The sequence below is a fragment of the Tursiops truncatus genome, chromosome 2 (assembly GCF_011762595.2).
Source record: "Tursiops truncatus isolate mTurTru1 chromosome 2, mTurTru1.mat.Y, whole genome shotgun sequence".
In the NCBI taxonomy this organism is placed as follows: domain Eukaryota; kingdom Metazoa; phylum Chordata; class Mammalia; order Artiodactyla; family Delphinidae; genus Tursiops; species Tursiops truncatus.
Genome location: NC_047035.1, coordinates 11,038,004 through 11,052,630, shown reverse-complemented (window position 1 = coordinate 11,052,630; position 14,627 = coordinate 11,038,004). Strand labels below are relative to the sequence as shown.

At 47.4% G+C, this 14,627-nt stretch overlaps 1 protein-coding gene across 3 annotated transcripts in view; it reads left to right on the top strand.

The window, feature by feature from the left end:
- UNC79 (unc-79 homolog, NALCN channel complex subunit) overlaps positions 1-6,856 on the top strand; it is a 201,812-nt gene extending 194,956 nt beyond the window's left edge. For all 3 annotated transcript variants that reach the window (XM_033850688.2, XM_073800093.1, XM_073800094.1), the window contains 2 exons: positions 4,126-4,167; positions 5,821-6,856. In XM_033850688.2, the coding sequence (XP_033706579.2) occupies positions 4,126-4,167; positions 5,821-6,021 (243 nt within the window). In that variant the 3' untranslated portion in view covers positions 6,022-6,856. The remainder of the gene's footprint in view (positions 1-4,125; positions 4,168-5,820) is intronic.
- The last annotated feature ends 7,771 nt before the right edge of the window (positions 6,857-14,627 follow it).

Here is a 14,627-nt window from a genome sequence, read left to right as displayed (position 1 = left end):
TCCTCTGAATTTTGATATATTCTCATTTCCATTCAGTTCAAAATACTTTCTAATTTCCCTTTTGACTTCTTCTTTGACCCGTGGGTTATTTAAATGTGTTTTTCAGTTATCTTATTAGCTATATGTCTTAGCTGTTGTTGTTTTAGTGGTTGACTTAAGAGTTTATAGTCAACATTTTTAACTTAACACAATCTGCCTTCAAGTAATAATGTACCACTGCATGTATAGTATGAGAATGTACAACAGTATACTTCCATTTCCAGACTTTGTGCTATGATTGTCATCCATTTTACTCCTACATATGTTATAAACCAAACCATAATTTTTTTTAAACAATTATCTCTCAAAGCAATTTAAATTTTGTTTTATATTTTCTGTTTTTGCCATATTTACATTTTTCAGTTTTCTTCATTCCTTTCTGTAGAATTAAACTTCCATCTTCCTTCTGCCCAAAGGACTTTCTTTACAACTTCTCGTGTAGGTCTACTGAAGCTTAATTCCTTCAGCTTTCGTATGTCTGAGAAAGTCTTTACTTTGCCTTCATATTTGAAAGCTATTTTCAGTGGTTATTGAATTCTAGGTTCAAAGTTTTTTTTTCCCCCTAGTATTTTGAAGATGCTATTCATCCACTGTCTTTTTGCTTCCATTGTTTCTGAGAAGAAATCTTTGTCATTCTTATTTTTTTTCTCCTGTATATGATATGTCTTTTTTCTCAGGCTGCTCTGAAGATTTTTTTCTTTACCATTGTTGCTAAGCAATTTGATGATGATATGCCTTGGTGTAGTTTTCTTCATATTTCTTGTTCTTGATTTTGTTGACTTTCTTGGATCTGTGAATTTATAGTTTTCATTATATCCGGAAAAGTATCAGCTATTGTTTCTTTAAGATTTTCTTGCATACCTCTATTTAACATACTCAGTATTTCCTCTACCTTCTTGACCATATTGAATATAGTTGTAATAACTGTTTTAATGTCCTTGTTTACCAGTTCTGTTCTCTGTGTCATTTCGGGGTCTTTTCTAGTTACTTGAGTTTTCTTCTCATTATGAATCACATTTTCCTGCTTCTTAGCATGGCTGGTAATTTTTTATTGGATTCTTGACATTTTGAATTTGACTTTTTTGGGTGCTAGATATTTTTTTATTCCTACAAGCATTCTTGAGCTGTACTCTATGCCATAGTTAAATTACTTAGAAACAGTTTTATGCCTTTGAAACTTGGTGTTAAGCTTTGTTAGGTAGGATTGGAGCAGCAGTTTGTCTAGGGCTACTATTTCTTCACTGGTAAGGTAATATCCTGAGTACTCTACTTGGTGTTCTATGATTTGCAAGATTTTTCCACTATAACTAGTGGAAACACAAACTATTGCTATGTGATTACCAGGGATTTTTCCCTCTAATCTTTTTAGGTTATTTTTTCTTCAGCCTTGGATAATTTTCTCACATGTGTATACTGGTCAGTATTGAGCTGAAGACTCAAGGGGAACCCTTTACAGATCTTCAGAGAGTTAGCGCTCTCTCTCTCTCTCTCTCTCTCTCTCTCTCTCTCTCTACAGCTCTCTCCTTTCCACTACTCTGCCTTACAAACTCTAGCTCCCTTGGCCTCCCTGGACTCCCAGCTCCATCTCCTCACCTCAGGAAGACCACCAGACTCTACCTGGATTCCTTCTCCCTGTGCTACTGCCTGAAAACACTGTCTAGGCAGTGAGCTAGGATAACTGTAGGGGTCACCTTGTTTGTTTCCTCTCCCTCAGTGATCACTGTCCTGCATTGCTGATGCTTAATGTCTGAAAATCATTGTTTCATTACCCTTCATCTGGAATTTTAGTTTTGTTTTAGGCAGGATTGTAAATCTGGTCTTTGTTACTCCATCTTGGGTGAAAGAGAAAGTTTCATGACTAATTTTATTTTGAGGGCTGGAAAGAGCATGGAGTGAAATGAATATAGTCCAACTGAGCAGGAAGTCTTCAATTTATCCCATAACATAAACCAAGATAAGAGGAAAAGTATCCCTGTGATTTTGATGAAAAACATATTTTTTTAAGTGTCCTTCAGTTTTCTGGATATTGTTTTTGGAGAAGAAAAAAAACCAACCAATTTTATTATAACATTACAGTGCCCAGAATAAATTACATCTAATTCTTACTGACAGCTTTGTAGGAGCCACTAGCAAAAGGGTACTGAAATGAACCGTTATTCAAAACAGTCAAATTAGCATTCCTGAAATAGGATGACTGCTGGATTGTATAACGCTGTCCTTCACAATGAACTTTAACCTGATGCCTTCAGTCAGGTTGGTAAATCACAAACCTGAAGGCCCCTTGCAGGTCTATTTAGAATCTTATGGTCTTGTGTTACATCCGTGGGGAAATAACAAAAGCACTTCTAAAATCAGCCTCAGTATTCCCCTTGTTTGCCTCATAAAGGCCCTTAGCCCGTGGGGCAACCCTGGGAAAGGTGTCCACCCAGGGGCAGAGTACTCAGTGTTCCCTGGTCTCAACCCACCTCCCCGTCCCTCAGGATTCTTAACAAGAGGTCAGTTCAGGTATTTCCCAAACATCAAGGCCAAACATCAAGAGGCCTCACTCTGCTTTTCTAAACTTGCTTTTCATGATCCTGTGCTAAGAACCTCACCCTTCAGCATCACGTGAACCTCCACTGCTTCCTCACCTCTCTGCACACTCCCACCTCTGGGCTTTGCTCCCTTGAGTGCCCTTGTATTAGTTTGCTAGGCTGCTGAACACTGCAAATTGGGTGACTGACTGAAGTAACAGAAATGTATTGTCTCATGGTTCTGGAGGCAAGAAGTTATGAGATCAAGGTGATGGCAGAATTGATTCCTTCTGAGGCTGTGAGGGAGCATCTGTCCCAGCCTCTCCCCTGGCTCCTGGGGGTTTGCTGGCCATCTTTGGCGTTCCTTGGCTTGTTGATCTCTGCTTCACCTTCACGTGCTGCTCTCCCTGTGTACCTATCTGTGTCCAAATTTCCCCCTTTCTATAAGAACACCAGTCATATTGGATTAGGGGTCCCCACTACTCCAGAGTGACCTCATCCTAACTCACTACATCTTCAATGACCCCATTTCCAAATAAGGTCCCTTCTGAGGCTGTGTGGGCAAGGACTACAACGGCTATATGAGAGGACACAATGCAACCCATATCAACTCTATTGGAGTTGGGTCAGAAGGAGCGTGGACTGAAATGATATGATGCATTTGAGCATATTAAAGATCTGAACAGTCCTGAAAGAAACTAACATTTCCAAACTTATTAGCTCATAGCCCCCCTTCCCCATTTAAATCCCACCCAACTGGAGTTCTGTGGAATACACTTTGGGAAATGTATTCTGTCCCTGACTTCCGGATTTATGAGGCCACGAACACAAGTCAACACTTGCGTTCGGAAGGGCTGAAGTGTGGCAAGAGACCAAAGCGGACAGAGGAGAGCCGCTGCTGGGGGAGCTCGGGCGGGGCACCTGTGACCTCCTAGGAAGGGTCTCAGGGCAAATCAGAGGCAGCGGAGGGGCAGGGCTCCCCAGATGCCCAAGATTTGAGAGCCTTGCTCCCGGCTGGAGCAGGGACCCGCTGCTCGCCTGCCCGTGCACCCACACTGCTGAAACCCCGGCCGGCACTCACTCGTGCTGTGTCTCGTCTTCCAGATCACAGCCAGGCAACTTCAGGGCTTGTCTTTGTCCATCACTTAAGCATTTTAACCGCTTCCCAGTGATCTTTTCTTAACGACCACAGGCAGAGAGCTTCGCCATGCTGCTTGGAGACTCAGTTCTAAAGATCCCGTGGAGGAAATTCTATTTCAAGAAAGAGAGGATTTAATTAAATAAATACACATTTAATTTCCCATGCTTGGTAGCTTTCAAGAGACAATCAGTCATTTACGGTGTGTGTTTCAGGCACTCATGGGGCGCTTATTAACCTCCAAATGCCACCAGCTCAGCAGGGTTTGGCCTCAGAGAGACGTTTGTCTGATAGCGGGGAACTCTGCATCGGAGGCCCACATCCTTTTGTGATGTTAAAGGGATTCCGTGTGCCTTGCTTTGCCAGGCAGTAAGCGGAGCTTATGTGGGAGAATGGAGAACAGTAATAATGGGCCTTCTGTGTTTCTCCATACAGCTGATACCTATGTGGTTGCCCATGATTCAGTCAAATATCAAGGTAAGTCACCCCCGGGTGGACTGGAAGCTCAGTTCCCTCCAGAGAAGCTCGTAACATTCACAGGGCTCTGCAATGCGCCACTCATTACCTGTTCCTGGTCTCTGGGGACTGATAATGCAGGAGACCCTGCGGGACAGGTAGGGGGCCTGTGGGCCGAGGTGACAGCAGGAGCCGCTGTCCTACTCATCGTTGATTGAAGGGGGAGGGGGAGGATCCCAGAGTCTGGGCGAGGCTCCGCTACTGACTAGAACACAGGCTGAAAAGCTACTCTACCTTCAGAGGATACCCATGGGATCTGGTCCCAGACATGTCCGGTGCTATTTCCTGGCCACTAGGACTGACTTTTTGTGATGGGAAGAATTCTATTAAGAGAGGATAACATTCAGTGAACGACAGAATTGAACTAGAAGGGACCTGCCCACTCCCCCCCCTCATTCTATATAAGAGGAAACGTAGGATCGGAAGGAAGAGTAACTTGGACAGGGTCCCACAGCCAGGGACGGGGAGACAGAACGTAGTTCTCACTGCCAGGCCCCGCCTTGAGTGACGCATGGTCACTGCAGGGCCAGACGTACTCCATGGCTGTAAATCTAGTTACTGGGGCTTAACATTAAGATGGCAAAGCTCACCACCCTCTCCCTCCCAAACTGGGTCCCGTCTAAGGCACTGGGAGTATCAGGTAGGAGGGGGAGAAGATGGAAGCCTTGTTGCTGGATTTCCTCCCAGAGTAGGGGAGGGATGCTTGTGGAAGGAAGGGAGGTGACTTCAAGGGATACCAAGAGAGATATACAGCTGTCAGCAGTGCCCACAGGCTTTGAGTACTGGTTCACGGCCTAACTGCTGTTTGTGGCCACCGGTAGGGCCAATGGCTTTGCTGAAAACCTCATTGCACCACTAGCTTCTGTTGTGAAAACTGCTTGGACTTTCACCCCGAGGCATTCCAAACTGCCCTCCCCCTGCTTGGCGGTCATCTGTGGCAATTTGACATTGCCCAGAGTGCTAAGTGGAGGCCAACAGAACTTCATGGAAAGCTAAGAAGAATAAGAAAAGCTTACAACCTAGCTCCTTCGTGTGTGCATGAACGTGTGCATGAACGTGAGAACAGAGAGACTATAATCATGATGAAAATGTCCTGAGCCCTTCCTATGTGCCGGCTTCTGTTCTGACCCCTCTGTTAAATCACTTATCCTTACAATAACCCCGTCAGGTGAGTGTTACTATCCCCACTTTGCCCATGAGACAATCCAAACACAGACCGAAAAACCTTGTTCCCCAAGGTGTTTACAGAGGACCGAGGATCTGAACCCAGGGAACCTGGCAGCATAGCCCGCGACACCAGGCCCACATAGCAAACAGCTCTCGGGGGACAAGTCTAAGTGTCAGCCCCTGCACTGGTGTTGCAAAGAATGAGTCGAGATGGGAGGGGCATTATTTGGATGGATTTGGGCCAGGTGGGCTCTAAGAACATGGCACCGGCCCACGCCCTCTGCCCTGAGCCCTCCCCAAATTTGGGAGTTGGCCTTCTTCAGGCCAGACAGCTCCCGTGCCACGTGTAAGTCCCGCCTGCAGAAGAAGTCCAGGCCGGCACTCCCTGGGTTGACGGGGAACCCGAGCAGGAAAGAAACTAAACTACCGTCTTGCCCTTTCTTACAGCACTTATCTGCGGGACTCCAGCTTCGCCTCCAGGCCATTCAGAACAACGTGAACCACCACAGCCTCAGGACGTTGCCGGGTTCCACCCAGAGCAGTGCCAGCCTGGCGGCCCTGCGCAAGTGGCTGCAGTGCACCCAGTTCAAAATGGCCCAGGTGGAGATCCAGTCCTCAGAAGCAGCCTCTCAATTTTATCCTCTATGAGCGGACTCCTCGGCTCTCAGTGTCAACACTCTGGTTTAGCAATAATGGGTTTCAAAACAAAACAATTCGATCCAAGCAGGTTGGGGAACATATTGGTACTGTACATTCTCTTTCTAGTTTAGTAAAAGACGTGCAAAGGCCGGAGAGGGCCAAAATGAAGCTTTCTTGCTACACATTTCTGATGACTCCTTGGGCTATCCGATTAAGTGTTTCCTTACATTATTTTTTAAAAACCAAATCATTTTTCTTTAACTAACTTCTATTTTTTTTAAGAAAAAAAAAATAGACTGGTGGGTACTCACAGAAAAGTTGTATAAGTCCCCCTGTTGCTATTTTTGATGATAGAGAATAAATAGGGTTTTTGAAACCTTTGTAGTGTTTTTTCTTAAAATCCACTCTTGGCAATGCAATAAAAAAAACCCGTCACCATAAGCCAGTGACACTTGACTGAAGCTTTTTGTCATTATCCTGGGAAAAGTGGCAGCTTGCAAGGACCATTACAAAGTGCACTTAGAAATTAGGTGGTTAAACTGTGCCAACTGTTTTCTTTGTTTTATAATATCATTTTCCAGGACTGTCCAGTAAGTTTTATTATTTTTAAAACTAGTTTTTCAACTCATTAGTCCTAGGCTGTACTTTCTTGTAAGCTTTATGACAACCACTTTAGTTTTGTGAATAATAAATTTTATTCTTTTGTTAATACTTGTATACAATTCAATTTAAAACTGTAGATTGCATACTGGACCAGACGATTCCCCACGCTGGCACAGAACACTGCACCTGGAGCTATGTTTCATAAAACGGAATTTTAATAGTGTAAGAGCACCAAGATTTATCAGCACTTATATTTAACATTTGACTGTGCATTCACAAATGATATTTCTCTTCTCTATCCCTGTAATGCACTGACTAAAAGAAGACTTAATATACATTTAAGCTGTATATTGACATGCTATTAAATGCATTTTTTATTATCTTTGTGAGCCTGGGGTTTTTTAAAATCAGTTTATAGAGCTAGAGTTTAGTTCCTGACAACCATTTCTTCTAAACTTTTAAAACTTCTAACTTCCATTAAGACTAAGTACAATTTTAAGAGGAAAAGGCTTTCTTTAAGGTCATTTGGTGAGAGAAATACACAGTTTATTTGAAGTCCATTCTCTAGGGACTCATGAGGGCATGAGACTTTTTTTTTTTTTTTATGTTGGTTTTAAAGAAGCTTCTCTCTTCTTCTGGGAAGTCCGATATCTTAATGCTTCTCAGGGGAAAACAAGTCCTCAAATGTTAAGTATTTCACATGAGTTCTAGAAAGACAGGGTGGCAGATCTCCATTCTTTTTTTTTTTTTTTTTTTTTTTTTTTTTCTGGTATGCGGGCTTCTCACTGTTGTGGTCTCTCCCGTTGCGGAGCACAGGCTCCAGACGCGCAGGCTCAGCAGCCATGGCTCACGGGCCCAGCCACTCCACAGCATGTGGGATCCTCTCGGACCGGGGCACGAACCCGCGTCCCCTGCATCGGCAGGCGGGCTCTCAACCACTGCGCCACCAGGGAAGCCCGCAGATCTCCATTCTTATGAAAACTTGTGGGGAACAAATAGGTCCTTATAGTAAGACTATAGAAATGATTCTTCTTCATATTTTGCTAATGAACTCTTTGGAAAGGCCTTCCCCTGTTCAGAATTCTCCTCCGTCCCAGTCGTGCTTGGTTACGCTTCTGTGCACATTTGGTCTTGTATGATAAAAAGTTGCGCATGTACTTATCTCGCTTGTAAACTGTGACGGCTTTGAGGATATGTCCTGTCTCTGTATCCCCAGGGTTTGGCTCATAGTACATGTTTAATTAGTGTCTATTGAATGGAACGGATTTGATTAAGCAGCAGGTCTTTCTTGAGCTACCCAGTGGGCTCAGCAAGGGCTAAATTGTGACTTTCTCTTTTTTATGCAGGGATTCCTAGAGGGGGTTACAGACACAGGCTGGAGCAGGAGGCCCTGGCTGCTCTCCCTGGAGGTTTAACTGACTTCCCCATCTGGGCTCAGCTGTAGGCCCAGCTCTTTAGTGGTCCTGAGCCCACCCTGCCACAGGTGGCCAGGATCTTGGTGGCCCTATTCTACCAGTAGACAAGGTCCAGAGTCATCCACAGCTTCTTCTCCATCTTCTTTGCCCAGTTCCTTGAATGAACTTCTGCCTCAATTTCCCTTTGTATTTGCATCCCCCCAAGGGCTGGAGATGACCCTTTAGCTCAGCCCTCTTGACTGGGTCGCCTCTAATGCTTCCTGCTATCTGGACCTGTTTCCTTTACCCCAGTCACAACCTGGGTCCTTGGTCCCATCCAGGCAGGTCTCCCTCCTTGCGCCTCAGAACTGTGGGACCAGTTTTCCTACCAGCTTGACCAAAATACTGCCCCTGCTGGGACCCTGCCACTTCACTGGCTGATAGAGATCAGCAGGCTTCTCTGGCTTACACTCACTCCCCCCTGCCCCCTACCCAGTGTCCTCATCTTCTTTTGTTATGTCATTGTGGTAGCCTCTCCAGCAAGTGGGGCTCAGGCACTTAGAAGAAAAAAGCCAGGAAAAGAAGGGGCAGATGGAAGTTTAGCAGGATTGGTCCTTACAAGGAAGAGGAGAAGCCATTCGCCTAGGTCAGGAGTCAGACAACTGCAGCCCACTGCCTGTTTTTGTAAAAAATCTACTAGAACACAACCACACCAGCCATTTACACATTGTCTCTGGCTGTGTTTGTGCTACAGCGGCAGAGTTGAAGGGTCATGAAGGAGACTGAATAGTCCTGAAAGCCTGAAACATTTACCATCTGGCCCTTTACAGAAAAAGTCTCCTGACCTCTGGCCTAGGTGAAGGCCACCGAGGAGCACTGAATTGAACCCTCGCATGGGTATATTTTCCCCAAAGCCTCAGGGTTTTTGAAGTTGCATTACTGGTGTTTCCTCATCTGTAAAATGTGGACAGTGACACATTCTACCTCATAGGGTTGTTGAGATGACGAAATAAAGAATGCAAGGAGAGAGCTTAAAGCAATGCCGGGCACATGGTAAGCCCTCAATAAGAGTTATCGGTTACTGTTTTTATTCTCATGTTAAAGCCTAGAGAAGTAAAGCTCCTTGCCCAAGGTCTACGGCTAGTAAGAGGCAGAGCCGGAACATGACCCCAGGTTGTCTGACGCCAGGGACTGTGCTCTCAACCACGGTCCATATAGACTCCTGCTACCCCACGGTCCAGCCCCGGGTGACAGCTCTGACAGCAGCAGAGAGGGCAGAGAGACTCCAATCCAGATCTGGCCAGTTCTGATTATTGGCTTGGAGAAGAGCCAATAAATAAATAAATAAATTCAGTTTTCCTTCCCTCACGGAATCCTACGGGTTCCAGGATGTGAACAGAACATTCTGAGATTCCCAAGGGTAGAATGGGCCAAAATCTGCAAATGCATAGGTTCCATGACTGTTCTGCAGTGAGCATGCCTCTTACTAGTTGGGTGACCTTGGACACGCTATTCAATCTCTCTGGACCTCTGTCTTGCCTTATCTGTAAAATGGAGCTGTCTACGCATCTCCCTGGGGGGGTGGAAAGCACAAACGAGTGGAGGACTGAGGTGGTGCTTGGGAGACTGTACCAGACTCTATGGACCTCCGAGGAAACCTGTGCCACCTTATGAAGACCAAACGAGGGGACAGCTCACAGCTGCAGGCTCATCTGGCTTTTCCTTCAGCCAGTCCCTCAGAAGCAAGACCTACAAGACCCATGGGAGCTGAAACGCGCTTATTAACCAAGGGTGTCCAGTCTTCATTGTATGCCATTCTTTACAAGCGTGTCATTCTGCCTGACAATGGGATATTTTCAGCAACTCTCTTCCCTAAGAGTCTCATCTGAGGCCAAGTGACTGCAGCAACTTCGTCTCCATTTCCAAGCTACAACAGGACAAATAAAGTTGGATGGGATCAGAGAAGATGGGTTATCCACCAAGACTCTTTCGTGAGCTGGGACTCAAGGGCTTCTGGCATTGATCGGACAATGCAGATCATTTAATATACCTCTTTAATAGAATTAATTTGAAACTATGTATTTTGGGCAAATTGGGTGTTTTAACAGTAATGGTCTTAAGAAGAATGAAGGGAGTGGTTGGAACTCAATGGAATGGAACCAAACTATGTTTTTATGAGTCAAACCCTCTGGGAGAGGAAGGGTTATCAGTAAGAGGCTGGCCAGTTCCTTCCACTGACAGCAGTGAGCCTCTTTTGAAGGGGGTTCAAGTGAAACCACAGAGCCACCGTTTACTGAGTATCTACTAGGTGTTAAGCACTTCACAAACATTATCTTTACTTCTCTTAGCCCTCTCTTCCCCGTTAATATTCGACTTTGCAGGTGAGGCAACTGAAGCCCAGAAGTTAAATGATTCATCCAAGGTCAAGCTGGCAGTAGTAGCATTAGGACCAGAAGGCCAACTGACTCCATCAGAGCTTCCCTCAGTAAATGTTAATTTCTCTCTCCCTTTCTTTGATCCTCTTTTGGCTAAAATGTGCCAAGAGTGTGGGATAAAGCAATCTGAGGGCTCTTTTGGAGGAAGCTCAGTCTTGTTGGTTTCTCTGTTTATTAATCATCTATAACAAATTTCCACTGAGCCACTGTCACTTCATCTGACAAAGGCATTTTCTCCTTTACTTTGGGAATTCATTTATTTGCCAAAAAATTATAGCTCACAAATTAAATCACATTTAGTTTCCCACTTAATATAATAGTTTTATGGCAAAGAATAAAATTTTCTGAATTCATCAGATTGGGATGATGAACTCTATTAGATTAGGGGTCTGAGTTCACTCAGCCCTGCTGAGACTTGCCCCTAATTCAAATAATCATAGCTGCCCTCTGTGTGGGCTTACTGCATGTCAGGCACTTTTAGTCTTCTCAACAGCGATGTGAGGCAGGTACTTCTGTTATTAACCCCATATTACAGATGAGGAAACCGAGGCATGGAGAGACAATATCTGCAGGAGTCACTCCGTAAGAGGCAGAGCAAACTTTGAATCCAGATATGTCTGCCTCCAAAGCCTTGGCTCTTTCTACTACATAATTCTGGCAGGTCAATGATGGGTAGAGTCCTTTGCTACTCACCTGACCACAAGGTAACCTAGAATCACATAGACCAGAAGTCAGCAGCCGGCAGCCTGCTGGTGAAACTTGGCCCACAGCATATTTTGTTTGATGAACTTGAACTTTCCATTTCCCCTTTCAGTTTGAATACTTCCGCTAGAGCATGCAGTCTACAGTTCTGTACTGTTTCCCACTACTGACCTCTGCCTCCCAAGCAGGAAGACCCCACAGCCCTCTCGGCAGAAATCCTGTTGCCTCCCAGTTGGTGCTTCACTCATTCACCTGCTCCACCCGGCAGGCTTGTGAGTTTGCCACCCAGTTTAGACTGACCGTCTCATTTTACGGGCCTAAGACGGGGTGGGATTGACCCAGTGTCACTTAGCGAGCCAGTGGCCAAGCAGGACTTGGGGCCGTGCTCTCAGCCCCACAGTGGCCCACCTCTCCCTGGCATCACTCCCCCACCTCCATCTGCATGGCCATGGGCCCCCTCCACACCCCGACCCATCAGTTCGACCTCATTTCTAGTCAGGGCTGGTCCCTCCAAGGTGAGCCCTGGCAGCAGCTCTTCCCTGCAGGGTGCCCGGGACATTGGCGGAAGGCACGGATCTGGTCGAACAAAGAGCTGGCTTTTTAATCATGCAGTCCAGACAGGCCCCCGCCCGCAGGCCGGTGGAGAGGGGAGCCTCCCGGGGCTGCCTGGCAGATGCCCTGATTTCCGCTCCTTCAAGTGGCCACTTGGAAAAGAAAGGAACAAGCAAGTAATCAGGCATGAAGGACAGAAACTCTCCAGGTGAGGACACTCATGCTGCCCAGGTGGGGTGCTGGGGGCTGGTGGTGGGAAAGCTCCCAAGAGGGGATCGGCCAGTTTCAGACAGCACGGTGTGCCCAGAGCCTTCAGCTAGAGAGCCCGACGCTGGGCTAGGGCTGGGGGGCAGCTGGAGGGGAACACACACAGGCTCTGCGGCCAGGCCAGTTGCGGACGTTCCCGCCGACCCGCTCTATGACCACCGACAAGTACTTCATCTCGCTAAGGCTCAGTTTCACCAGCTGCAAAATGGAGATGCTAATTCCTCTCTGTTGACGTTTTTGTGAAGAGTCAACGAAATGATGTCTGTCAGGTACTTAGCACAGAGAGGCAGTCGTAAACAGGAATAAGAGTGGAACTTTAAGGAACCCTCGCTACTCCTGGGAATGCCAGGCTGTGGGCTAGGCAGCCGACATTCACGCAGCCGTTTCTTCTTCCAACTGTAAGGCCATGTGACAGCTGGTGTTTTGCTGGGATGTAATCACAGCTTGCAAGGGGACCTTGGCTCCCATCCTTTGGAATGCGGCATTCCTACGCTGCTGGGCTGCGTGTGGTGACTCAAGGCTCCCCCGCGTTTCTCTGTTTGAATGAGCAACTGGGAAATCCTCCTGCATATGGTGTGTTCTCTCGTCACTGGGACTTCACATGGTGTGAACACATCCTTGTGTTTGTAATGGGGATGATATTTTGAAAGTAATAAATGGATATGTCTTTTGTTCTTCTCCAGGAAATCGCGTTCCCCAGCCTAGCTCCATGGATGGCGTGGGTGGGAGGGGGTTCAGACGCAGGGAAAGTTCTGGTCACACAGGATGAGGGAATGGAGAGCCCGCCTCTTCTGGACCCTAGTGGACTGTTGGGCAAAGAAAAAGGGAGGCAAATGTAGGGCAGGGCAGAGAGGCCAGGTGGGCATGTCGGCAGCTTCCCTGCTGGGGGTGAGAACATTGTAGAAATGCCCTGATGGGAATGTCCCAGGGAGCCCCACCACATGGTGGTGCACAAGCCTCCAGGAGAAGGGCCGGCAGCCCTGGGCAGCCTGGGGGCTGCAGATGGAATCCTGCACCCAGCTCCGGCAGCTCTCTCCCGGCTTGCGGGAGTGTGCAGGTTCCAGAGTCCCCGTGGCTGGAGCTGAGAGAGCAGGAAGATGGGCAGGGCCCGTGGTCAGGAGGAAGAGCCTGCCACAGTGTGGACAGCTGGAGGTGCCGTCACCCTTGGAGACCGGAAGGGCCCAGGCACAGTTCTGCAGTCACCTGGCCCGGAAGCAGCCCAGGCCTGCCACGAGACCTGCCAGGACCCCGAAGGTACCACGTGGTCTGCATCTGCCTCTGCCTGTGCCCGAGACCACGGATACCCCCTCAGGGGCACACCTGGGAGCCTCCTGGAGGGGAGCCGGGCTGAGGAGATGGCTCGCAGTTTGAGCGTCTGTCCCAAAGAGACAGAGTCATCCAAAAGAAGCTAGTTAAACCAGAAGAGGCCCAAACACCATCAATTTGCAAATTCAGGGTTTTCTACCACCTCAACCCCGCTACACCCGGTGAGGTGGGGACTCTGAACAGTTTTGGGAAATAAAGTGCTGTATTCTTTTCTTGACGCTGTGTGTACGGTATTAAATGTGTAACCCACAATTAATTAATCAATGAATCCTACAAACATTTCTGGTGTCAGTCACACTGGGGGTCTAGAGACTTGGCAATGACTAAGACCCAAAAGCAGAGCAGGCCCCTGTCCTCACGCATCTTATATTCATGTGGGAGGAGAAAGCCAGGAAATGCATACACTTCTCAACAAGTGTCCTTAGCTGGTGAGAAGTGCTGTATTGAAAATAAACTACTAAGGCGACAGATTAGAGAAAGACTAGGGCTGGTTGAAGAAAGCCACAGGTGATAACCAAGGAAAGAGTGGCTGAAAAGACCTAAAATGAGAAGGTGCTGGCACATGTGAGGAGCTCAGGAAGGCCAGGGTGACGCAGGGGAGTGGGTGCCGGAGAAGCAGGGGCCAGGTCAGGACGGGCTTTGTGAGCCAGTGCACGGAGTGTGGCGTTTAAGTATGAAAAAAGTCATGGGCAGGTTTTTAACTCATGTACGGTCTGACTTAGGTTTTGTAAGGATCCCTCTGGCTTTTGTGGGAACAATCCTGGGGGTGGCAGGGGTGGAAGCAGAGCGCCCAGGCAGGGGCTGTCACTGTAGTCCAGGCAGGAAGTGATGGTGGCTTGGATGGGGGTGGTCGGGGCCGAGTTAAGCAGATGGATTTAAGCGTTTTGGAGACCGAGTTGATAGGACTTGCCGGTTTATTGGCCACTGACAAATGATCACCCCTGAGAACATGTCCCTTTTGAGAGGTAAAGAGGAATAAAGGCTGACTGTCAGGGTTTGGGCTGAGAAACAGAGGTGCTGAAGAGGCCAGGTGTGGAGGTGAGGACAATGGGGTGACGAGAGGTCGTAAGGAGAGAGCCAGGAGTCCTTCCGGGCTCTGATGAGATGCCCGCGTACAGCAAGTGTGCAGTTGGACGCACTCAGGTCTGGGGATGATTGGGAAGTGGGGACCGGAGGCACGAACGTGGGGGTCATGAATGTTTGATGGGGTGTGAAGCCCCGGACTGGATGAGCTCTCTGGCAGGGTGTGGCAGACAGAGGACGGGGATTGCACGGAGAGGCCAGGCAGCAGGGAGGCCAGCCAGCCATGGTGCCCAGCTGGCTTCTTTTCTCATCA